The sequence below is a fragment of the Geotrypetes seraphini genome, chromosome 2 (assembly GCF_902459505.1).
Source record: "Geotrypetes seraphini chromosome 2, aGeoSer1.1, whole genome shotgun sequence".
NCBI lineage: Eukaryota > Metazoa > Chordata > Amphibia > Gymnophiona > Dermophiidae > Geotrypetes > Geotrypetes seraphini.
Window position 1 is genome coordinate 513,383,736 of NC_047085.1, and position 26,090 is coordinate 513,409,825.

Genomic DNA, 26,090 nt, shown 5'->3' on the forward strand with positions numbered 1-26,090 from the left:
ATGACAATTGTACAGAATATTGTTTCATTTTATACTTTAATAAAATAAGTTCAGTATAAAACTATTTGAGGCTTGTGCAGATAGGATCAGATGGTTTGTGGGGACGGGACAGGGCAGAGACGGGGTCCAATTTTTCCCCGTATCATTCCTGGGTCACATAGTAACATAGTAGATGACGGCAGATAAAGACCCGAATGGTCCATCCAGTCTGCCCAACCTGATTCAATTTAAATTTTTTTTCTTTTTTTTTTTTCTTCTTAGCTATTTCTGGGCGAGAATCCAAAGCTTTACCCGGTACTGTGCTTGGGTTCCAACTGCCAAAATCTCTGTTAAGACTTACTCCAGCCCATCTATACCCTCCCAGCCATTGAAGCCCTCCCCTGTCACACTCAGGAAAAGTCCATTCAGAGCATTCAAGGGGAGCAGAGCAGCAATCACTAGTAAACGGTCCATCATACAAGCAGCAGTAGCAGCGCTGACCATCCCAGCACGATCCAGGCAGTGGTGGAGTCAGGTCAGACCCTGAAATGATGCTGACGTACATTGGCACTACCCACGTAGCTAACCGGGCAAGTAACACCACTTAAATGCCAGTCCTGTGTCGGGTTAGCTATGTGGATACTGCACTGAATATACCAGCTGCAACCACACAACTTCCAGCCGTCACCAATGAACCAGTGACCTCGGCTGAATAGTGTCCCTTAACAATTCAACAATTAATACAGCAGGAATGGAACTAATTATAATATCTAAGAATGCACAAAATAATCCACATGAAAGAGAAACATTCTATATCTTTATATTATAACACTTTTTTTTAATCATCAAACAGGTTTAAAATGTCTTCAAAGGAGCCCTGAGAATGACAAATGTTTTAGTCACCAATCAAACTTAAGAAAACATGATAGGATTCATACCGGAAAGAGACTGTATACCTGTCCAGAATATGGGAAATGTTTTAGTCACCAATCAAACTTAAGAAAACATGAGAGGATTCATACCGGAAAGAGACTGTATACCTGTCCAGAATATGGGAAATGTTTTAGTCAGCAGTCAATTTTAAAAATGCACAAGAGAATTCATATTGGAGAAAAACCATATTTATGCCCAGAGTGTGGTAAAAGCTTTAATTTTCAGTCAGCTTTAAAAAGACATGAGAGGATTCATACTGGAGAGAAACCATATACATGCTCAGAATGTGGTAAAAGCTTTAATCAGCAGTCAGCTTTAAAAACACACAGGAGGAGTCATACTGGAGAGAAACCATATACATGCTCAGAATGTGGTAAAAGCTTTAATCGGCAGTCAGTTTTAAAAATACACAGGAGGATTCATACTGGAGAGAAACCATATACATGCTCAGAATGTGGTAAAAACTATAATCAGAAGTCAGCATTAAAAACACATGAGAGGAGTCATACTGGAGAGAAACCATATACATGCTCAGAATGTGGTAAAAGCTTTAAAAATCAGTCAGCGTTAAATACACATGAGAGGATTCATACTGGAGAGAAACCATATACATGCTCAGAATGTGGTAAAAACTATAATCAGAAGTCAGCATTAAAAACACATGAGAGGAGTCATACTGGAGAGAAACCATATACATGCTCAGAATGTGGTAAAAGCTTTAAAAATCAGTCAGCGTTAAATACACATGAGAGGATTCATACTGGAGAGAAACCATATACATGCTCAGAATGTGGTAAAAGCTTTAATCAGCAGTCAGCTTTAAAAACACACAGGAGGAGTCATACTGGAGAGAAACCATATACATGCTCAGAATGTGGTAAAAGCTTTAATCGGCAGTCAGTTTTAAAAATACACAGGAGGATTCATACTGGAGAGAAACCATATACATGCTCAGAATGTGGTAAAAACTATAATCAGAAGTCAGCATTAAAAACACATGAGAGGAGTCATACTGGAGAGAAACCATATACATGCTCAGAATGTGGTAAAAGCTTTAAAAATCAGTCAGCGTTAAATACACATGAGAGGATTCATACTGGAGAGAAACCATATACATGCTCAGAATGTGGTAAAAGCTTTAATCGGCAATCAGCTTTAAAATCACACAGATGGATTCATTCGGAAGAAAAACCATATACATGCTCAGAATGTGGTAAAAGCTTTAATTGTCTGTCGGTTTTAAAAAGACATGAGTTGATTCATACTGGAGAGAAACCATATACATGCTCAGAATGTGGTAAAAGCTTTAATCTGCAGTCAGCTTTAAAATCACACAGATGGATTCATTCGGAAGAAAAACCATATACATGCTCAGAATGTGGTAAAAGCTTTAATTGTCTGTCGGTTTTAAAAAGACATGAGTTGATTCATACTGGAGAGAAACCATATACATGCTCAGAATGTGGTAAAAACTATAATCAGCAGTCAGCATTAAAAACACATGAGAGGATTCATACTGGAGAGAAACCATATACATGCTCAGAATGTGGTAAAAGCTTTAATCGGCATTCAGCTTTAAAAACACACAGGTGGATTCATACAGGAGACAAACCATGTAAATGCTCAGAATGTGGTAAAAGCTTTAATAATCAGTCAACGTTAAAAACACATGAGAGGATTCATACTGGAGAAAAACCATATACATGCTCAGAATGTGGTAAAAGCTTTAATCGGCAGTCAGTTTTAAAAATACACAGGTGGATTCATACTGGAGAGAAACCATATACATGCTCAGAATGTGGTAAAAACTATAATCAGCAGTCAGCATTAAAAACACATGAGAGGATTCATACTGGAGAGAAACCATATACATGCTCAGAATGTGGTAAAAGCTTTAAAAATCAGTCAGCATTAAAAACACATGAGAGGATTCATACTGGAGAGAAACCATATACATGCTCAGAATGTGGTAAAAGCTTTAATAATCAGTCAGCGTTAAAAACACATGAGAGGATTCATACTGGAGAAAAACCATATACATGCACAGAATGTGGTAAAAGCTTTAATCGGCAGTCAGTTTTAAAAATACACAGGTGGATTCATACTGGAGAGAAACCATATACATGCTCAGAATGTGGTAAAAACTATAATCAGCAGTCAGCATTAAAAACACATGAGAGGATTCATACTGGAGAGAAACCATATACATGCTCAGAATGTGGTAAAAGCTTTAAAAATCAGTCAGCATTAAAAACACATGAGAGGATTCATACAGGAGAAAAACCATGTACATGCTCAGAATGTGGTAAAAGCTTTAATAATCAGTCAACGTTAAAAACACATGAGAGGATTCATACTGGAGAAAAACCATATACATGCTCAGAATGTGGTAAAAGCTTTAAAAATCAGTCAGCATTAAAAACACATGAGAGGATTCATACAGGAGAAAAACCATATACATGCTCAGAATGTGGTAAAAGCTTTAAAAATCAGTCAACGTTAAAAACACATGAGAGGATTCATACAGGAGAAAAACCATATACATGCTCAGAATGTGGTAAAAGCTTTAAAAATCAGTCAACGTTAAAAACACATGAGAGGATTCATACTGGAGAAAAACCATATACATGCTCAGAATGTGGTAAAAGCTTTAAAAATCAGTCAGCATTAAAAACACATGAGAGGATTCATACAGGAGAAAAACCATATACATGCTCAGAATGTGGTAAAAGCTTTAATAATCAGTCAGCATTAAAAACACATGAGAGGATTCATACTGGAGAAAAACCATATACATGCTCAGAATGTGGTAAAAGCTTTAATCGGCAGTCAGTTTTAAAAATACACAGGTGGATTCATACTGGAGAGAAACCATATGCTGTGCAGAATGTTGTAAAAGCACAAATGGGCATCACATTTAAAGAGATACATGAAGATTCATAAAGGAGATACAGAAAGAAAGTGCATTTGAGAAAGTTCAAGAGTGGCAGAAGGAAGCAAAAATTTGTGAGAGAAAATACAGAAAACAAACTAATCTTGAAGGGTGTATTAACATTACAGAATAAGTTTAGAGGTTTTAATTGGCATTTCCTGCTCTCTTATATAGCTTTGATATTCTTGACTCTCATCTACAACTTTAAGTGGACTCCTAGACGGTACATTCTTAGACCAGAAGAAGGGATGAGCCTCATAGAAATAGATTATAGACGATGCTCACTGTCCCCGGCTAAATATTGACCTAGAACATTACAGCAATGAATAAAATTTGGAATACAACTAATTATGTATAAAAACTGTGATTATCCATAAGAGAGAGAAAGATTCTTCATCCATTGAGTACTCAAATAAGTTCACATATATCATTCTGAGCGTGCCTGGGAGAACAGTATAGAAAATTAAATGAATGAATGAATAAATAAATAATTATATATCTTATGATAAAGTCTTTTATCATCATACAGGTTTAACGTAACTTCAGAGGATCCATGAGAGTGAGAGGCCATTTACATGCCCAGAATGTGGTAAAAGCTGTAATTTAAAACAGCACAAGAGGATTCATATGTGGAGTACCCTGTTTCCCTGAAAATAAGCCCTAACATGATTTTTAAAGATGCTCCTAATATAAGTTCTACCCCAAAAATAAGCCCTAGTTAAGTTCGACCCTGAAGCCCCCCCTTCCTGATTCCATCCCTGACATTAGTGCTGCCTGATTTGTTGAAAAAATTGAACTTGTTGATTCAGCAACCCCCCCACTCCTGCTGCTTTGGAGGCCTCAGAGCAGAGATATGTCAGTCTCATGGTGGGAGGGTTGGTGGGGTTCTGATGCACAGGGGGATGGGAGGGAGGGATAGAAAGATGCTGGACAAGGGGATGGGTGGAGGGAAAGGAAGAGGAAGAATTGGGGTAGAGGAGAGGAAGGGAGAGATAGATCATTGTTGTACATGAGAAAATAAGACATCCATGAAAGTAAGCCCTAGTGCATTTTTTTAGACCGCAAATTAATATGATACTGTCTTATTTGGGGGGAAACATGGTAATTAACCCCAAAGGAAACAATATTCTTGTCCAGAATGTTGTAAAAGATTTTATGTGGAATTGGCTTTAAACAGGGCACAAGAAAATATGTACAGGAGAGTAAAACCATATACCTGATCAGAATGCAGGAAATCCTTTAATCACAAACCACACTTAAAACTGCACAAGATTTTAACACATTGAGCTACATCAGCTTCCAAGTATGTGGGATGTGACTGCCCTGTCATATCATAGCTTACTGACCTGCCTATATATCTGCTTAGGAATGATATCAGAGTCACCACAAAGAGCATTTTTTTAGCTCACCAAGTTAATGCACCTCCTCTATTCTCTCCAGGTCACCGGTTTTAATCCCACCCTCACCTAACAGCTCTCATAAGTAGTGGACTTTGCCATTTTTCATCAGCACATTTCCCTTTCCAGACAAACTTATTTTCACCTTCCCATGGCTGGGACATCCTAAGCTTTCATGGGAGGAAACTTATCCTCTGACAGAACAAAGCCGTTTGTGGCTCACCAAGTTAATGCACCTTGTTGCACTTTGTCCATCTTCTTAAGCTCTGCGGTTCAAATCCCACCCTCACCACTCATTTTAACAGCATCCTAATAGCTCTCATAAGTGGTGGACTTTGCTGTTTTTCATCAGGATTCTGCAGTTTGCAGGCAAAGGTGCATCAGATACATTCATTTGCTATCAACTACAAGCCATTGTGGTAGGAATGTGTTTCTTTTTATGCAATATAGGCACAGGGCAACAGGTATAAGAGTTTACTAAAACTTCAGAGGGTTTGGACAGATGTTGAAGGAAGGTACATGTTTTGAGATGTATTCTAGAAACATTACTATGGTAAATTCAGCTTGGCTTTAGAATTGGGGTGTCTGTGTTGCGGTGGGGGAGGGGGTTTAGGATGAAATAACAGGCTACTTTAGACATCTGCAAATTGCTGCAGATCATTTTGAAGCTCAACCCAAATAAGGAATGGCCAAAGAGTTTAAAGGTTTTCTGGTAGAAAAATGAATATATAATATTTACTAACCACATTCAAGACTTGAACCCTTGCCATATGGAAGATAAAAGCAGTGCTTTAAGACATAGCGCTATAGAGGGAACTTTGTTTAGAATTTGGTAACAGAGCCTCTACAGACTAAGCAGATGAGAAATGGCTTCTTGTCAAAGCTTTTAGAAGTGAAGGAAATGATTAAAAGTCAGTACAGGTGTGTTTGCCCAAACCACACCTAAAGCACGCCCAATCAGATTTGAAAGTTTTCTGGTGGGAAGTCCTAATGGTGCCTATGATGTCAGACATCACTTAGGTGTGCTTAGTTTAAGAAGGTCCATCAGAGCAGAGTTTTCTCTTTTAGGACTCCTGTGTTATTGCTTATGCTGATTTCTGAGACCTTACCTTTCCTGATTATCTTTTAACATTTTCTTTCCTCTATCTGCCACAACTCTCTCCATTTCACAGGACCATTAGCAGCTATGGTAATTTGCAATTGATGTCTTTCTAACCTTTTTCATCTTTCAAGGTTAATATACTGCACCTATGCAAGGAACTCCTTGCTAGCAGCTTAGATACCAAATCCAGGTTAGAATGATATATAGCTAGCTGCTTAGGTGTTTTTATTACAAACAAAGCTCAGCCAGAACTGATTTTTTTCTTTTGGACTCCCATTCTGTGTTATTGCTTATGGTGATTCTCCTTTAACTTTTTGTCCCCCTGATATCTGCCACACCTCTCTCCATTCCACAGGGTCATTAACAGGTATAAGAATTAGTAATGATAAAAATTCAGTCCAGGTGTGTTTGCTGAAACAACACTCATGCTGTTTGAAACATTGGTGCCAGTAAAATGGATATGCAAGTTACATGAATATATATTAACCGTACCTGAGAGTGGAACCTATGATGTTGGGAAGATGGAAGCAGTGCTTTTACTCACAGAGCTAAAGGTAAATCTTTTCATATAACAGGCAGCTCAAAAGACTAATCAGTTGAGGAATGGTTGAGGAATGAGAACTCATTGATAACTATTGCTTAGGTGTGTGTGTGTGTGTGTGTGTGTGTGTGTTTGTAAAAACACCGATCAGCAGGATAAGTTGATTTCATTCCTCTATTTCAAATATTTATTGGCATTATACAGCACAGCATAAGACGTGCACTTAAATTGAAGGTTTTTTGCCAGTGAGGTGACCGCTCAACCACTTCTTTAAGCCGTTTTGGTGAGGTGGGAGGGCCTTTTCTGAGGCTTTTTCCTTCATTTTGTAGTAATATGGTCTATGCTGTGTCTGTCTGATTTACTTTACTGGACTTTACCATACTCCTTTTGAAAGTGTTTATCTCAACATATGCTAGGTATACCACTGCTAATTGGTGCCTAATAAGGTTCAGATGCAGCTGCCTCTTCTTTTTAGAAGTCCAACAGTGCTTGCGTTTCTGTTCATTCTAGGTGTTATTTTCAGACTGTGCTGTGACATTCTCCTACAACTTCTGCTTTTTACATTTGTCACAGATGTCTTTCTAACATTTTCCCTCTTTTCTCCTGATTCCAGGTTGATTATGCTCATCTCTACCAAGTGGCTAACGACTCTCGTTGTGTTTCCCAGAGGCCAGAACATGTCTGTTAAAACTAGGTTCAGCACACCAGCTTGCACCTGGGCAAAGAGTTATTGTTAGCAGATCAAATACCCAATCAGAAAGATGTATTGCAACCTTTGCTTGCTTACTGTAGATATCCTTCACTTGACTGCAAATTGTGCTTACTATCTGCACTTTTATATAGAACAGTATATTGGTGAGTTTTAGGCACTCTTACACAGGCGCGCTAACTGCTAAGGCTTCCATAGGAAAACATGCATGCCTTGATATGTAAGTGCTAATACGGCTGTGTGCATATTATCCTATGGATGCCTTATCTGGTAACGCGTGCATGTTATCCTTTGGACACCTTAGCAGTTAGCGCATCTGTGTAAAAGAGGGGACAGTTTTGTGCTCATATTCCACACTAGCAATTTTCCCCTTCCTCCTGTAGGCTGGCACTTGATTTAGACCTAGGAGTGGCTTAATCTGCATACTTGTGTATCTATGATCCATCTCATCGAACTACAGTTGTATTGTGTTACACTTGCATGCTGCTTTCCTGGACTGTGCAAGGATTCCTGATTTGAGTGTCTAGCACGTTACATGACATTCTACAATAAAAATCTTAAACCAGTTTTGACCTTGTGCTTATTTACAAAAGGCAGGCCAGGGCCCATTCAGATGCAATAGTGCGATAACCCTAATCCTTTGTGATATGGGGACAACAGAAATGGGGTGGTGTAACATAGATGCTGTGCTATGTTTTGTTTTTTGTTTTTTTTTTGGGGGGGCGGCATGGACTGGCATGTCTCCCATTTTAGTTGTATAGAGCTATCAGTTGAGGAAGTGTTTAAGGAACACAGCCTGTGGCCACCATCCCTGCTTTCATAATGCTGTGGTCTGCCGCCACTCTGCTGGGATAAAATCTGATTTTCTTCTAGGAACATTGTTGCAAGTGAATTCTTGAATAAAACTACACCCAAAGGACACCCAATCAGCTTCAGAGGCAGAAACGCTAATGACGCTCAAAGCAACATGTTTCTAGGATGAGACATCTAAACTACCTCACAGCCTCCTTGACAAAATGGCATTATATGAGAGCAAATAAGGTGGGATTTCAACCGGAGAGCTGGAGAGGATGGACAAGGTGCCTTAACTTGGTGAACCAGAAATGGCTTCTTTCAGTCAGGGGAGATGTTTCCTACTATGACAGGTTAGGATGTAGCCATGTGAAGGTGAGAATAAGTTTGCCTGGAAAGGGAAATGTACTGATGAATAATGGCAGAAGTCCACCATCTAGACTCAGTAAGCTATGATAAGACAGGGCAGTGAGATCCACGTTGGGTTGTCTCCTGGCATGTATTCTAGCAGAATTAACTGCAGCCCTTTAGGCATGCTTGGAGTGCTCCGATACGGCGCCGATCCTACAGCCATAATGACGCCTATGCTGAACAGTGTTATAAAAGCTGAATTACTATTATTTTATGGCTCATTATCTTGCACAGCAGTTACAGTGAAGGTTAGTGTGTAAACCTAGTGTGGGTTCAACTCCCTCATGTACTTCAGCTCACACAGTACTCATTTTAACTCAAAGAATTACAAGCTACAGACCAATCAGATATAATTTTCATCTTAAACATCACAACACTAGAAACAATAAATTACAAAAGTTCTAGTCCCAGACTCTCTTATGAGAGCTACTAGCAAGCTGTTAAGAAGTTGTTAGGTGGGATTTGAACCAGTGATCTGGAGAGAATACAGGAGGTGCATTAACCTGGTGAGCTAGAAATGCTTTCTGTGTGGTAATTGTGATATAATTCCTAAGCAGATGATACATAGGCAGGTCAGTAAGCTAAGATATGTCAGGGCAGTCAGATCCACCTAGTTGGAAGCTGATGTAGCTCAATGTGTAAAAGCTGTGTGCTGGTCTTGCAGAGGTTGTGTGTTCAACTCCCAGCCCATCTTTTAATTGTGGCATTGTACTTTGCAGGTGCACCTTGATGATCTCACAATGAGGTCACCATTGTGCAACTAGACACTTTCATTTGCAATGAACTAGAAGCCACATTCAGGTCTGTAATCTGTTTTATTCTGGTTTTAAGCTTTGCCCAATGAAGTCATGGGCTTTTTTTGCTTTGATAAATGAACTGATTGGAACAATGTTTAGTGAGAAAGAAAGTGTTATTTGGAGCAAGAAACCTTAAAGCTGTGATTTTCATGTTCTGTAATTAGCTAATAACATTGCTTCTTTAGCCAGTTTTCAATTCAATATGCTTGTATGGATGTGTCCTGTATATGTGGTGGCTGGATTCACTAAATAAAATCCCTGAAGTTCGCTTTGTAAAAGTCCCAAACATGTATCAAATAGCGTCTATCTGATGCCCAAACAAAGTTCAAAGGATGACTTACATGGTTGCCTAAATACCATCCATAGAACTACATCTATCAGACTAGAGTCTTTCTGAAGCCCAAACCACATCTATCTAAAACCCTAAACAATGCTCAAACAGCTATTCCTTCTAGGAGCTAATTTTACAATTGCTGTGCAGCTTCCTGTGTAGCACACAGGTTAAACTTCCACCCTTCTACACTGATGTTCTCAGTTCAACTCCCAGTCAGTACATCTCAATAAAATTAAAATATTTTAAATATTGCAATTGCTGCACAGAAAGGTAATTATAACAACTTTATAAAGATCTGGGGGCCATTAGAGAATTATTGTAATGAATGAACAGCGTTTTCCTTTCTGATGGATATATGTATTTTATTGGGGGGAGGGGGAGAAATTGGATGATTAATATTTTTATTTAATGATTGGATTTCTGTTGAGTGAGGGGGAAAGGGTTATAATTTCTACTTTAATGGATTATATGGATAAGAATGTCAAGTGCTGTATATTTTATTAGTAATGCAATAAAAATAATTATGAAAAAGAAAAAATTTGACACCAGACACCACTTTTATAGGAGAAACACTGGCTGCCAGTAATTCATAGAATCTCCTATAAGATAGCCTTACTTACTCATAAAATACTCCTAAATAAAGCCCCGACATTTCTAGAAAGATATTTAATACCTTACTCCCCATTTAAATCGTTAAGATCAGAGGAGAAAGCCCTATTAATAGTTTCCTCTTTAAAAGTGATCTACTCCAGGAGAGACATGATTTTTTCTGTTTCAGCCCCCCAAATCTGGAACTTACTTCCAATTAACGTAAGAGAGGAAAAATTACTGAATAAGTTTAAAAGCCTTTTTAAAGATGCTTTTCAATAAACCGGCTTTATTATACTCGAGGGCAGGATGTGGAGGTTCACTGAAATAGGTGGAATCTGTTCTTTGAAATATGGGGGCCCTTGTTTCCCATCCTGTGTATATTAAACCTATACCCGATTTTATTTACTGTTTTATTTTTTTTTAATATGCCCTTTTCCCTAATGTATTAATGTCTAGTAGTATTTTATGTGATGTATGTGGATTTTATTATTTTTATTCGATTTGTTACTTGTAAATCGCATCGAAATAGGATTTTGCGATCAAATCAAAGAATTTATTAAACTTGAAACTTTAATATTAATCACTTGTTTGTCAGTTTGAAAATGAATAAAGAATTTATAAAAATATATATATATATTTTAAATATCCTTTTAAACATGGCATTGTATATTACAGTAGCTTTTTTATTTTTATTATGTTAAAGCTTACAAGCTTGAAATAGTGAAGAAAAGGAATATAGGGCTCTGATAAGGCCTATGTTGCAGCCATAAACAGCAGTATTTGACTCCATGACTCCGTCAGTACCTCTCACTGAAAGCAAAATATTATAAATATCCTTTTGCCCATCTTTGCTCCTGCGAGACGGACTTGGCGCTGGCTCTGCAAATGTTTGCATGTGTCCCCAAAGATTTCTCCCTTCCTTCCTCTTCGGGGGAATGGAGATTTTTGGCCGGGTATTCATTCTGTGTCCTTTCAGAGATGGGCATCTTCGGGGTTATGTTATATTTTTCAATTGTATACAGAAGAGGGGCGATTTACGTCTTTTGCTTCATTACAACATACTTTGGACTTCCTGAAGTTGACCTTTTTCCATACTTTCAAGTACGTCATTATATACGGTCCTTGCCTGATAATCATTTGACGAACTCTTGTCATGAGACTCTGAAATGTTCAGTTTATCTGCACAGCAACTAATTCCACTTCGTTTCCATCATGTGGGCATCCGTGACAGTCAACCTGGCCACAACTTTGATATTTTAGCAGAAACCTGGGCTGAGGACTTACAATGTACTCTTACTTCTTGTCAGATACAGCAGGTAGTCAAAACTTTGAGAAAATTGTCAACAAATATTCAGCACTGGGAACTGCAATTGAAGTTTATTCTTCGCCTTTACATCTCTCCTATACGAGCTTACAGGATGGGCATTCCTCAGAGTCATCACTGCCCTAAATGTTCTCAAGTGAATGCCTCCTTGGGCCATATGTTTTGGTCTTGTCCTTGTGTTCTCCAGTTTTGGCATCGTTTGGGATCTTATATTTCAGCTCTTTGGGGTCGGCGGTGGTCTCCGACCCCAGAAGCGCTTTTTGGTTTCTATGATGTCGTCTCTCCAAAACCTAAAGGCCTTTCAGCCTTTTTGGCTAGATCTATATTACTTGGTAAAAAGGCTATACTACTACAGTGGCTGGCTAGCGATGCCCCGACTTACAGTCAATGGAAATCCAGGCCTCCTTGGAACGTAGACATTTCATTGATCTCGAATCGGGACCGGGGCGCAGATTTACTGTGATTTGGGAGCGATTTTGGATGACCCTTACCTCGGTGGCCCGGAATAGACTTTTGAACTCATAATTGATTTATTCTGCACTTTCTTCTCTCCAGGGATTTTCTGTTTGGGTTTTTGTTGGGGGTTGGGTGGTTGGGAGGGGTAATTTGGATATTGTGCCAATATGTCTGTATTTTGCATTGTTTTTACTATGATTGTTGTTGTTTTCTGCACGTTGAAATTGAATAAACACATTTAAACATAAATATCCTTTTGAAGATGGCGTACTGTGGTACTTTTTTTGTTTTTATTATGTTAAAGCTTACAATTGTGAAATAATGAAGAAAAAAAATCAGAGAAAAACACATTTTTACATATAATAATAACTTTATTTTTGTACTAGTCTTTAAGCCCGTTACATTAACGGGTGCTAGAACATATGTGTGTGTGTCTGTCTTTATTTCTTTCTCTCTCTCTCTCCTTAGCCGCTTTTTTTCTTTCTGCCTTTCTTTTTCCTTGGCTGTCCATCACCACTCCTTGCCTGCTCCCCCTGTCCATTTTCCCTTCCTTTTACCTCCCCTGTGTCCACCACCACCCCTTCACCGCTCTCCTTATGCAGCAGCAGCCCTTCTCCCTTTGTTTTACCTCCCCCCTGTCCAGCAGCACCTCTTTCCTTCTCCCCCTGTCCAACATTAGTCCTCCGTTCCTTTTCTTCAACCCCCTGTCCATCAGCATCTCTTTCGTTCTCCCCCTGTCCAACGGGTGCTAGAGTAGACGACTGGTTTTTTTTTTTCCTTTCTCTCTCTGTGCTTGGATGCTGTCTGTCTGTCTATCATTCTTTCTGTCTGTGTCTCTGTCTTGCGCCATGCCTGCCTATCTCTCTGTGGCCCCCTTCTCTTCCCCGGCATGATTGGTGTGTGCCCCCAGCACACCCTACCCCCAAAGCAGCCCCGTTTCCCAATGCCCCTGCCCCCTTTTGTGCCATGCCTGCCTGCTCCGTGGCCCCCTTCTGTTTCCCCCCTATGATTGCTGTCTGGCCCAGCAAACCCCTCACCCCAAAGCAGCCCCCTTTCCCTCTCCCCTTGTTGAGCCATGCCTGCCTGCTCTGTGATCCCCTGTCCATGATTGCTGTGTGCCCCCAGCACACCCCTACCCCCAAAGCAGCCCCTTTCCCTCTTCCCCTGCTTGGCTGCCATGCCTGCCTGCTCCCTGTGCATCAGCATCAGCATTTCCCTCCCCTTCACCTGTTCCTTCGTAGCAGCATGGAGATAAAACGGCTCCCTTAGTTCTTTGCTGGATTTTTTTTTAAGTTTAAAGATGCCTACGCGGCTCCTCTCACGATCCGGCCTGCGTCGGAAGCCTTCTCTGACAAAGGCCGGGATCGTGAGAGGAGCCACGGCAGCAGTTTTAAACTTGAAAAAAAAATGCAGCGAATAACTAAGGGAGCCGTTTTCAAAGCCGCCGCCGCGGCTCCTCTCATGAGTTGCACTTATATTATGTCGGAAGATGAGAGGAGCCGCGGTGGCAGATTTGAAATGAAAATAATTTATGCGACCAGCCGGCTCCCTCGAAACGCTCCTCCCCACCCCCCTTTCCCTTCCTGCGGTCCGTCTGGCTGCGTTGTTCTCTCCCTCATTCTCAAACCGTCCGTGCCCTACCTTCAAACTTTCAGTCCAGGCCTTGAGGATCATGGCAGGGAGGAAGGCATTGTTTGGCGGCCGTTGGAAGGAGGGGGGGAGTGATGAGCCAGCGGTGCATCTGGATTGTGAGCAGCCCAGCCTTCGGTCCTGTCTCGGTCCCACTAAACCGGCTGGCTGGCTTTCCCTCTTGCTAAATCGCTATAGGCTCTGCCGGTCTCGATCCCGCCCCACAGGATCGAGACCGGCAGAGCCTTTAGTAATTTGGCAAAAGGGAAGAACCCATGGCATCTGACTTTGTTATTGCCAGCCGGTTTAACAGGGACAGGACCAAAGGCAGGACCGCTCACAATCCAGATGTGCCACAGGACTCGGCGTTCACTCGCTCTGTGACAGTTCGTCTTCTGGCAGTGCCCTACTAAGCGCGCATGCGCAGTCATGCGGCCACACCACTACAGAAAAGGGATCAGGGAACACGGTTCACTACTGCGCATGCGCGGGCTAGCATTTTATTATTTAAGAAGAAGATACCGCTATACCACAAAACAGTTCAGAACGGTTTAAAGGAGAAATATATATAACGAAATATATTGCAGGGATGTCTATCCGGCGCCTAGAACATAAAAAATTAGATTGCGTCTATTATTGGGGCGCCCAAATACAAAAGAGGCCTAAAGACAGGCGTACTTTGCAGAATCGGGGCCTTCATGTTTAATACCACACACACACACACAATTCATGCTCTTGGATCCCAAACATTCATTCATATGTCTCATATTCAACAATTCTTAGAGCATATTTAAGAGATTTAGGCTTCTTTCTCTATCAAGTAATGGATCACATATCTTCTGAGCTAGCCAGGCCAGAAGCCATCTGTTATCAATGTGTCTACACATTGTTATCAACTAGTCTACACACTGCAAAACGCGGGAAACTGAAATGTGTTTTAAACAAAGAAAAAAAACAAGAACACTTATCATTTTAATACCGCTATAGATATCTTATACACTCATTTCTAGTTTAACCAGCAAATTACGTAAATACTGAATATTATTATTCCCTTTTCTTTATAATTTCCTGATCTTTTGTTAATTATCCTTATATGGATTTTTTAAAATTATGTTTGCTTATAAGTCACAAATAACTTTTACACTGTCCATGAAAAGGTCTCTGTCGCCCTGCTTTTTGTTCTGCGCGGTTCTCGCTAGACGGCGCACTCCTCACTGCCCTTTCCATCCACTGTCCACCCTCTCTCTCTTCCATATGGCATCTTCCCTCTTTCTGTAGTCCTTCAATAAACTGTATATCCTCTGCCCCTTCTCTCCTTTGTACATGATTCATTTCAGCTTCACCCCCCTCCAGAGGTGTAGCGGGCAGGATCGAGCTTTCCATGCTCCTGCCCTGCTCGTAAACCGGTTGGTCACTGCTGAGAGTTCTGGCTTCAGCTGTAAAGAGCAGGAGTGCACTTTGGCGCTGCTGCTCAGCACTGAGCGGCTTCCTGAATGGCTCCCATGAATTCTCACTGCAGCCATTTTGGAAGCTTCTCAATGCCAAACGCTCCTGCTTCCTGAGAGGCTTCCTGAATGGCTGCGGAGAGTCTCATGAGAATTTGTGGGAGTCATTCAAAAAGCCGCTCAATCCTGAGCAGCAGCGCCAAAGTGCACTCCTGCTCTTTACAGCTGAAGCCAGAACTCGCAGCAGTGACCAAACGGTTTACGAGCAGGGCAGGAGCATGAAAAGCTCGATCCTGCCCGTTACACCTCTGGATCACCAGGGATTCCAGGTACGTGGCAGAGAGGAAGTACAATGGACAGAGCAGGGCATAGGGAAATGGTAGAGAGCCTGGGAGGGAGGCGAGACAGGGTGGAGAGCCTGGCAGGGCAGGGAGGGAAGGGGGCTGGGTGCAGAGTCTGACGGGAAAAAGGGGGCTCGGTGCAGATCCTGGCAGGACACTTGAACATTAAGCCACCTGACTTATATTCAAATTAACCATTTTCCTCCTTTTTGGGGGGAAAAATGGGGGTCTTGACATATTCACATATACACTGTACTCAAATATAAACTGAGATTTTTGGGCCACAAAATGGCCCCAAAATTGAGGATCTGGTGGCCTTGCTGCTTAGTCAAATGTGCAATGTGGTGGCGGGAGCTGAGGGTGGTTTCCGTGACAGTTTGGCCCATTTTGTGTTGTTGCCCATACCGGTGAAGGACCATGAGTTGGTGGGGTCTTTTAGACCCATTTTGCTCCTGGACCATCGCCTTAATTGTTTCTTACCTGATATAATTCATCCTGATCAGGTGGGCTTTGTACCCGGAAGATATGCCTGTACGAATCTGATGAAAGTTCTGGGGGCTATCCATGAACATGTTGGTAAGGGTGGCCAGTCTGCTGTGATGGGGTTGGACATGGAGAAAGCATTCAACAGTATCTCCTGGGAGTATTTATTTTGGGTGTTGGAGGGTTACGGCTTCACTGGTTCGTTTCTGGAATGGGTTAGAGCTTTATACATTAATCCTAGAGTTTGGTTATTGATTAACGGGGGCTTAACGGATGCTTTTGGATTACAGAAGAGTACGAGGCAGGGGTGCCTACTGTCACCCCTGCTGTTTCTCCTTGCCTTAGAGCCCCTTGCTATCAAAATAAGGCAGGTAGCTAGTATTCTAATCTAAACCTTAAGTTCATATACCGCATCATCTCCACGAATAAGAAGCTCAACACGGTTTACAAGAACTTAAAATATAGGTAGAGAAGGAAAAGGTTTACATGAACTTATATGTAGAAGGGAAGAAAAAAGGGGGGAGGAAAGAATTACAATTTGGTGAAAAGCCAAGTTTTCAGTTGTTTGCGGGGGGGGGGGGGGGGGGTCGGGAATGTAAAATCAGCTTATTTGCGAATGATATTCTGTTATACCTGGATCAGGCTCCCACCCACTTGGTGGAGGCATTGGTGATTGTAAGGGATTTGGGGGCTTTATCGGGCTTAAGCGGAACCGTGGCATGCCCTTTACCCATTCCGCCCTCGGAATACTCGGTGCGAAACTAGGCAAGATCTTATCTCCCCACACCATAAATGTCCAAATTGTCCTACATCGAATGCATTGCAATTCTGGCTGCTTTACATATAGAGCCTATCGTTTATCCCCCAAATCATGTATTCATTCCTCCATGCAATTCATATGAACTATCCCTCTGTTGCTGTTTTTCCCTTTAATCGGATATTCTGTATATCATAAATGTGAATTTGCATCCTTGTTTGCCCTTTGTTTTGCCATGCTACTGTGCTAAGTACCCGTCCTGGGCTCTTTAGGAAGGACGGGCTAGAGATTCGACTAAATATCTAACTAAATAAACCAGGGCGCTATTTGGGAATATATTTGAGCACGGATCAAACTACACTATATGCTACCAACGTCCTTCGCCACATTGAAGCTACTGGGACATTGTGTCAGGCTTGGCTGGACCTGATGGGCCGCAAGGCCCTGGTTAAAATGCTTTTCTTACCAAAGTTGCTTTACTCTCCTTTTAGATGATGCCGCTTTGGCTTGGTCAGAAGGCTAAGCTTAGGTTCAAAACTCTCATATTGTGCTTTATATAGAAAGCCAGGTCTCCTAGAGTGGCTTAGGCCAAGCTCTCATTAGATAAAGGGGTGGGAGGGCTTAATGTTCCCCATGTCAGGCTGTATAATGTGGCCACCCTTATGTGCTACATTCATGAGGGATATACAGGGCATGAACGATACTTCCCTCCGGGGTGGGGGAGGGCTGGAGCCATCCGTTCAAGTTGATCAGTTTGCTGCATTCTCAAACCGAGCCTGCTACTCAAACTGGGGGTCAGTCCCGGTCCTTGTTCCCCATTCCTCTTTAAAGACGCTTATCAAAATTCCAATTGAGTCCCCAAATAAAAACGGGAAAATAAAAACACTTCCAGGAAGCGATACCCCATTTTTTCCTCTTGTTTTATCCTCCCCTCTTTTTATTTTCATTTATCCAATGTAATTTAAAAATTTCCCCATCCCTTTTCTTCCCTCTTGTCTCATACCCTTCGTAATCAAGTCTTTGTTTCGACCTTATCCCCTTTATTTTCAATTAGATTTTATATTTTCTCTCTTTTTTATATATAACTTTTTAAATATTGTAAACCGACCAGAGACTTTGCGATGGTCGGTATATCAAAATATTAATACATTTGAAAATTGAACTTGAGTGGTGGCACCCTGAAGTTTCCCCTTTTCTGTTTGAAGGTAACTCCCAATTCGAGCCGGGCTGGGGGGTGCTCTGTGTTTAGGCATTGGGCACGGCACGGTTGACGCTCGATGGTGCAATTGCTGGACCTCTCAAATGCATCCTTTCCTTCTCTTCAGCAGGTGTAGAAAAAAAATGGAACATCCTGCACTGGTACTTGTTCTATTTCCAACTTCGTCATTACTGGGAATCCGAACCACGGGGACCTGGGATTCGACCTTTGGATAAGATTTTTTTTCAGCTACTCTGGTTCTGCTCAATAAATTGTCTCACTGGTATAGTGTTCTGCGGATTTCCACACAGTTGGAGGGGATGAATAAACTAGGGGAGCGCTGGGAGGGGGGATCTTGGTCAGCGTTTCTCTGACCACCAGTTTTTGGAGTGTTTTCGGATATTCTATCTATTTCCCCAAATCAGGAATTGACAACCTACTAGCAACGCAAGCAGCAAAACTTGCTATTAACAACGAGCGACTTCAAATAATTTTGAAAAGAAATTAAAACCCTGCTATTCAAAAAAATGTATCCAGATGTCTTAACTCCTCCTTCCTTACAAATTCCTCCCTCAAAGTCTCTCCCTCTCTGTAAATCTTTCTCCTCAGAGTCTCAACCATGTAAACAGCTCCCCAAACTGTAAATTTCCTGGAACTGTCCAGTCATCTTTTTGTAATCCAAAACCCTAAATTGTCATTTTCCTGGCAATGTCCAGCTAGTTTCAAGGTACGGGCGGAATCGAAGTCATTAATGTAATGTAAAGTAATGACTAGGCACAGAGGAGCACCGCTTGGGATGTGGGAATGGCACTTATATTCATTCTTTCCTAGAGTGTACTAAGCTTGCTATTTGGCAGGAGCTGTTGGTCATGCTTGAGACTGCTCTACCTGATCTGTGGCATGGGACTATGGGATACTTCTATTGGGATTTCAGGAACCACTTTGGGAGCAGGGATTTACCCTGCCCCAATGCAGATTCCTATACAATGCTACACTTTTAGTTAAAAAGCTGATCTTGCCCTATTGGGTCTCAGAGGATTCATCCCCAACGACTCAGTGGAGATGTAGGTTGAAAGAACTGGCCCAATTTGAGATTCGTTCCTATAGTATGTCCTGATTACCACGGACATGTGCTCCTTTTGAGGGGGGTCCGCAGGGTCGCCATCAGAAATTTCTGGGCCCCTTACTGAGCAATCTTATTGGGCCCCCCACGCACCCCTTCTCCCCCCCCGACCCCCCTTCTTCCATGGGCCGAATACACACATACTTTTCTCTTTCACCGCACTCTTTGACCAAAAGATTTGTAAGCCTGCAACCACGTCAAGGCAGACTCTTTCAGCAGGGCCCTAACCTAACCTAAACTAATCTATACCTATCTATTCTAAACTAACATATGTCTAGCGCGCACAAACCCCTGCTCTACGTGGGAAAAATAACACCAGCTCAATGCTGGTGTTAGCATCTAGCGCACGTGGCGTACACTAAAGCCACTATCGTAACTTAGTAAAAGGAGCCCTATTTTTATTAGTTAATTATTATTATTATTTTCCAATGCTCAATATGACTTCCTTTTTTAAGGTTTGACACTTGTGCCAGAATATTTTTACTAAATTTAAGAAGTATTTGCCCTCTTTCAAATGGTATAGAAGTTAAAAAAAGGGATAGGCGTTAATGAAGTCATTAGGTTCAATCTAGCCATTTATTTCTGCATGAATTTAAACAACTAAAAAAAAGATAAATATAGCTCATCCAGTCATACAAGAAATGGCTCTACAGCAGGGGTGCCCACACTTTTTGGGCTTGTGAGCTACTTTTAAAATGACCAAGTCAAAATGATCTACCAACAATAAATTTTTAAAAAAACCACAAAGCACACTGTATGCAGAGAAAATGTTAATTATTATTTATATTCCGCGGGTTTTCAAAGAGGTCAAGTCAGACGATTCTATGCAATGTCACCTCAGGAACAACTCTACAAAAATAGACAAATATACCCCCTCCCTTTTTACTAAATCGCAATAGCGGTTTTTAGAGCAGGGAGATGCACTGAATGCCCTGTGCTGCTCTCGATGCTCATAGGCTCCCTGCGCTAAAAACCGCTATTGCAGATATAAATTCTCTAAACAGACACATTTTGATCACTAAACTGAAAATAAAATCATTTTTCCTACCTTTTTGTCTGGTGATTTCATGAGTCTCTGTTTGCACTGCCTTCTTCTGACTATAAATCCAATATTTTTTCTTTCTGCCCCTCCCCTTTTCTTTCTGTCTCTCTTTCTTTCTCTCTCCCCCTGCCCCCCCAAGCCATCGCGCCAATTTCCCCACTTCCCCGATTCTTTCCTTACCCCCTAAGCCACCATGCCGATTTCTCCCTGCTTCCACGAGCCAGGCCAGGAATGTACAAGCGCCGGACTCACAAGACTTCACCTCTGATGTCAATTCTAACGACGGAGAGGAAGTTCCAGGCCAGCCAGGCAGCGATTGGCTGGCCCAGAACTTCCTCTCTGACATCAGAATCGACGTCGGAAGTGAAGTTTTGTGAGTCCGGCGCTTCTACGCGCCTGGCCTGGCTCAGGGAGGCAGGAAGAAAAAGATTGCCAAGGCAACGCGATCGACTCACATTGCCTTTGCGATCTACTGGTCGATCGCGCTCGACCATTTGGGCACCCCTGCTGTTATGGTATCCTGTCCTGACCTGAGGAAGGGGTTTAGTCCCCAAAAAACTGCCTTATTTCCATTTCCTATTTATAAACTTTAATCAATAGATACAATACTACTTGATTCTACGTAAAGCAACAAAACAATTTTTTCTACCTTTAGTCGTTTTTGCTTTTTTTTTTTTTTAAAATATGTTTATTGAGGAGTCAACAAGAAAGACCAAGATAATACAAAGAAAAAACATAACAATGGTCAATAAGAATACAATAATCTCAACAGAAGCACAAAACACAACCATGGAAACCACAGCACACATCCATACCCCCATCAACCAGACACCCCCCCAGGACCCCCCAGGCTGGAAACTATAGGCAGATGTAAGAACACCCGCCATAAGGCTAGGTATGCCAGGACTTCCGGATTGGAAGATTGTTTGTAATAGCATAGCTCAAAGCGGGCTAACTCAGTCATTTGATGGTTCCAACAGTCCAAGGGGATAGCCCCCATCTGAGTCCAAAATTGCAAGATCAGACGTTTAACCGTCAACAACGTCAGGTAGATAAAGCGCCTCTGAGGGATCGTGAGGCCCTGCTCCTCCAACAAAGTCTGGTCACCAAGCAACGTTTTATAATCCCATTCAATAGTACGTTGTAGAACCAGCCGAAGCTGCGCAAAGGAAGAGTTCCATAAAGAAAGCTCAGGACACTCCAAAAAAGAATGGAGGAACGTCCCCGTCGCCCCGCTGCACTTCAGACACGTAGGTTCCTCCCACAAACCCATCCTAGCACCCCGTGCTGTAGTAATGTAGACTCTATGAAGGATTTTGAATTGGGTCTCCTGCCAGGCCGCAGATTTCACGAAAGCATGAAGGGTGTGAAAAAGTGTCAAAAAAGAATCAGGGGTGTAGTGAGAGGCCAAATCCCTGTTCCAAGCAGCACATAACAAAGTCAGATGCCCCTGAGACGCGGACGAGCGCACCACCTGGTACCAGAGCGCGAGAGAACTCAGGGCAGGCAGAATACGCAATAGGTAAACATCAAGATGTCCACAAGGCCACTCCACACCATACTGCAAACATAGACTCTGAAAGTAATGGCGGGCCTGTAAATAAGCGAAGAAGTGAGTTTTGGGGACGCTCCACTTATCCTGAAGTTGGGCAAAAGAGTCAAATACCCCCGTATCCCCATCCATCATATGAGAGAGCGTCGAAACCCCCTGGGCCGCCCAAGCGGCAAAGGGGGAACATCCCAATCCCGGTAAAAAGTCCGGATTACCCTGCAGTTGCAAAAAAGGCGAAGCCCTGGGAGATCTCGTCTGCATCAGTCGCCACCAGTGCCAAGCCTGGCAAAAAGGTCGCAAGAACTGCAGTTTAGAGGACAACTCGCCTTGCATTCCCCTCTGGGCATGCAAAAGGTTCAAGAAAGTATAAGGCGCACACCAGCCCTGCGGGAAAAATCTGGCCATCCCCGTCACACCTTCGTGAATAAAACGCATTAAAGCCGCCACGTTGTAAGCTCGAATATCGGGAAGCCCTAGACCTCCCTCTAACTTAAAGAGGGTCAACTTGACAGAAGCAATGCAGGCTGTCCAGCCGCGCCAAAGAAATACAGAGAAGAGAGAGCGAAGCCGACGGATATCGCGTTGTAGAATCCAAAAGGGCACCGCTTGGAGGGGATAGAGCAGCTTAGGCAATAAGATCATTTTGATCAGCGCCGCCCTCCCCAAAAGTGACAGTGGAAGATCCCACCACGCGTGACACAGAGCCTGAATCTTGTCAAGGACAGCCAAGATATTACTCTGGTACATCACCCCAGGTTCCGGGTGCAGATAGATACCGAAATATCTTATGGGGGCTGTCACTGGAGGTACCTGTAAGCCAGAGTGCCAAGGTTCCCACCCAAGCCCCAACAAAGGTAACAATTCCGATTTCGAGCAGTTCACACGTAGTCCGGAGAGAACACCGAACCCCATTACCAACTGCAACGCCACCGGCAAATGAGTGGGGGCCTGGTCCAGGAAAAGTAAAATATCGTCCGCAAATAAGGTAATACGGCACTCTGACCTACCTATGGGAATGCCCCGCAAGGCAAGGCTGGACCGAATCTTAATAGCCAGCGGCTCTATAGCTAAAACGAACAATAGGGGAGAAAGTGGACAACCCTGGCGAGTACCCCGGCAGAGTGGAAATGTCTGCGAAAGGCTGCCATTAATAAGGAGCCTAGCTTGCGGCTTCGTATTAAGCCCCTGAATCCATGCAAGGAAAGTCCCACCAATGCCATACTCCTGTAATACCCAAAAAAGGTACTGCCAAGAAATACTGTCAAAAGCCTTTTCCATATCGAGCCCGACTTTCGCGGAAGTACCCCCTTTTCCCCCTATGGTCATGGATTGCAGTCAATGCCTTAAGAAGATTCATCGAAGCATAACGCTGAGGGACAAATCCCACCTGGTCAGCCCCAATAAGCTGAGGTAGAAACACATTGAGCCTAGTCGCCATGATAGATGCCAACAACTTAACATCTTGATTCAATAAGGAGATTGGCCTATACGAACCGACCCGCGTGGGATCCTTTCCCGGCTTCGGGAGCAGAGTGATATGAGCAAGATTATGCAGAACGCCCGTAGATGCAGTGGAAAGGAAATTGAAATAATCACCCAAGGGTTGTACTAGCAAATCAGACAAAAGTTTGTAATATTCTGGACCAAAACCATCGGGACCAGACGATTTAGTAAGTTTTAGTTTCTTAATCCCCAACCGGATTTCCTCCGAGGAGATGGGGGCGTTCAGCTGCTCCGTCTGAACCTCGGACAATGGCGGGATAAGCAAATCCTTAAAGAAGCGATCCCGCTCCTCTATCGTAAAGTCCCTCTTCGCATAAAGTGCGCTATAAAAGTCAACAAATTGCTCTCGGATTTGAGATTCCTGGGTGAGGGTCTCTCCCCTGGAATTCCTAACCAATCGGATAATTTGCTTCTTCCTGTAAGGCCTGACCAGATTCGCTAAAAGTTTGCCCGCTTTTCCGCCTCATCGATAAAGGTGAAATTTTTGATAGTAAATATCCTGACGGGCCCTAGCATCCAGTATCTCGTTAATTTGAGAGTGCAAGGAACGGATCTGCTGACTGTCCGTTCCCTGGAACGTTGATCGATGACGCTTACGAAGCTCGGCCAATTGCCCCATCAGGGCAAGAAGTTTCTCCCCCTGCTGTTTCCGCCGTGTGGCCATATATTGGATGATATGACCCCTCAATACAGCCTTTGAGGCCTCCCAGAACACTACCGGATCTACATCAGAGGTATTATTATACAAGTCATAGTCCACCCACTTTTCCCTCAGATAATCTCTAAATTTCTGATCACCATAGAGAGAGGTCGGGAATCGCCAAGATCTATCACCCCTGCGCTCCGTAACCTCCATGGCCACCAGGACCGCCGAATGGTCCGACAAAGTATTATCCTCAATAGAAGCCTTATTCACGCGGTGAAAGAGAGTGTGGGAGACCAAAACATGATCTAGTCTAGAATACATGGAGTGGGGATGAGAGTAGAACGTAAATTCCTTATTAAAAGGATGGAGAGTCCTCCAGGTATCCACCACTGCCAATTGATTACATAAGAAGTTCACACCTCTCTGCTCATAGCTCCGAGGCCTCCGCCTGGCAGGAGAACAATCAACCATCGGATCAGCCGTGACATTAAAATCACCTCCCACAATCAGTTGATAAGTAGGGAATTGAGCTAGGATACCCAGCAGTCCAGAGTAGAGAGCTGCATGGGAACGGGGATGACGGGAATCCCGCGGGTTCCCCCTTTGGGTCACGGGGATCCCGTGGGGACGCCCCCTAGGGTCGCGGGGATCCCGTGGGGACGCCTCCGAGGGTCGCGGGGTTCCTGCGGGATTGGATCGCAGTGCACTCGAGCCGCGAGGGTAGTCTCCTTCTCCTTACCTGCCCTGTCGCAGCACACAGCCGAACGGAAATCTTCCCGATGTCAGCGCTGACGTCGGAGGGAGGGCTTAAGCAAAGCCCTCCCTTCCTCCGACATCAGCGCTGACATCAGGAAGACTTCCGGTCGGCTGTGTGCGGCAGGGCAGGTAGGGAGAAGGCAATGGCGTACGAAAGAGGGGGGAGGGGGCGGTCCGCCCCGGAGAATGTGCACAGCCGGTCAGGTCCCCCGATCGACCGACAACAGGTCCGGCCGACAAATCTCCCTGCCCTGTAGCCGCGAATCTAAATTACCTCTTACAGCAGCTTCACTACTCCAGCTGCTGTAAGAAGGTAATTTAGATTCGCAGCTACAGGACAGGGAGATTTGTCCGACCGGGCCTGTTCTGTTGTCGGTCGGGTGCAAAAGCGCCACAAAGGTGGAGGCAGGGAGGGAGGAAAGGTGGAGTGGAGAAGAAAAGACGCTTAAGGGGGGAGAAGGCCACTGAAAGCACTGGGGAAGACAAAGGGGTGGAAAAGAACGCTGAAAGGACATGGGGTAAACGGGAGGAGGGGGGGGGAAGGACCCTGAAAGCACTGGGGAAGACAAAGGGGTGGAGAATGCCACTGAAAGGACATGGGGAAAACAGGGGTGGAGAAGGCCGCTGAAAGGTCATGGGGAAGACAGAGGGGGGAGAAGGCCGCTGAAAGGACATGGGGAAGACAGAGGGGGGAGAAGGGCGCTGAAAGGACATGGGGAAGGCAGAGGGGGGAGAAGGATGCTGCCTGACAGGACATGGGGAAGATGGTGGGGGAGAAGGACACTGAAAGGAAATGGGGAAGAGGGAATGGGAAGAAGACGCTGGCAGGGAAGAAGACAGAGGTGCCAGACTATGGGGGGAGCGGAGGGAAAAAGATTCAGTAGCATAATTAAATGAAATAACTATTTCTGTAGTTTATAGGGACAGGCGGGGATGTAGGGGATTCCTCACGGGGACGTAGGGGATTCCTCACGGGGACGGGTGGGACTTTGGCGGGGACGGGTGGGATTTCTGTCCCCGCGCAACTCTCTAGTCCAGAGTAAAAGCTATGGTCATAAACATTCGGGGCATACAGAGTGCAATAAAGAAATTGAAAACCCCAAAGGTCCCCTGCAACCACAATGTATCTGCCATGTTTATCCTGAATTGTCTTATGAACATGTAGTGGCAGACTTTTATGAACCAGGATAGCCACTCCTCTCTGTCGGCCATTATAGGCAGAATACCACACATCCCCGACCCATACCATGCGCAGCTTCTCATGCTCAGCGCTCGTAAGGTGAGTTTCTTGAAGGAAAGCAATATCCACCTGAGGTT

General features: G+C 43.4%; 1 protein-coding gene and 1 pseudogene across 9 annotated transcripts in view; one reads left to right on the forward strand and one right to left on the reverse strand.

Moving 5' to 3' along the window:
- Positions 1-4,725, forward strand: part of LOC117355229 (zinc finger protein 850-like) — an 85,139-nt gene extending 80,414 nt beyond the window's left edge. For 8 of the 9 annotated variants that reach the window (XM_033933480.1, XM_033933482.1, XM_033933481.1 and 5 more), the window contains one exon: positions 833-4,725. In XM_033933480.1, the coding sequence (XP_033789371.1) occupies positions 833-3,855 (3,023 nt within the window). In that variant the 3' untranslated portion in view covers positions 3,856-4,725. The remainder of the gene's footprint in view (positions 1-832) is intronic. The other variant, XM_033933489.1, reaches the window with a different exon arrangement.
- Positions 1-26,090, reverse strand: part of LOC117355254 — a 623,529-nt pseudogene that overhangs the window by 200,232 nt on the left and 397,207 nt on the right.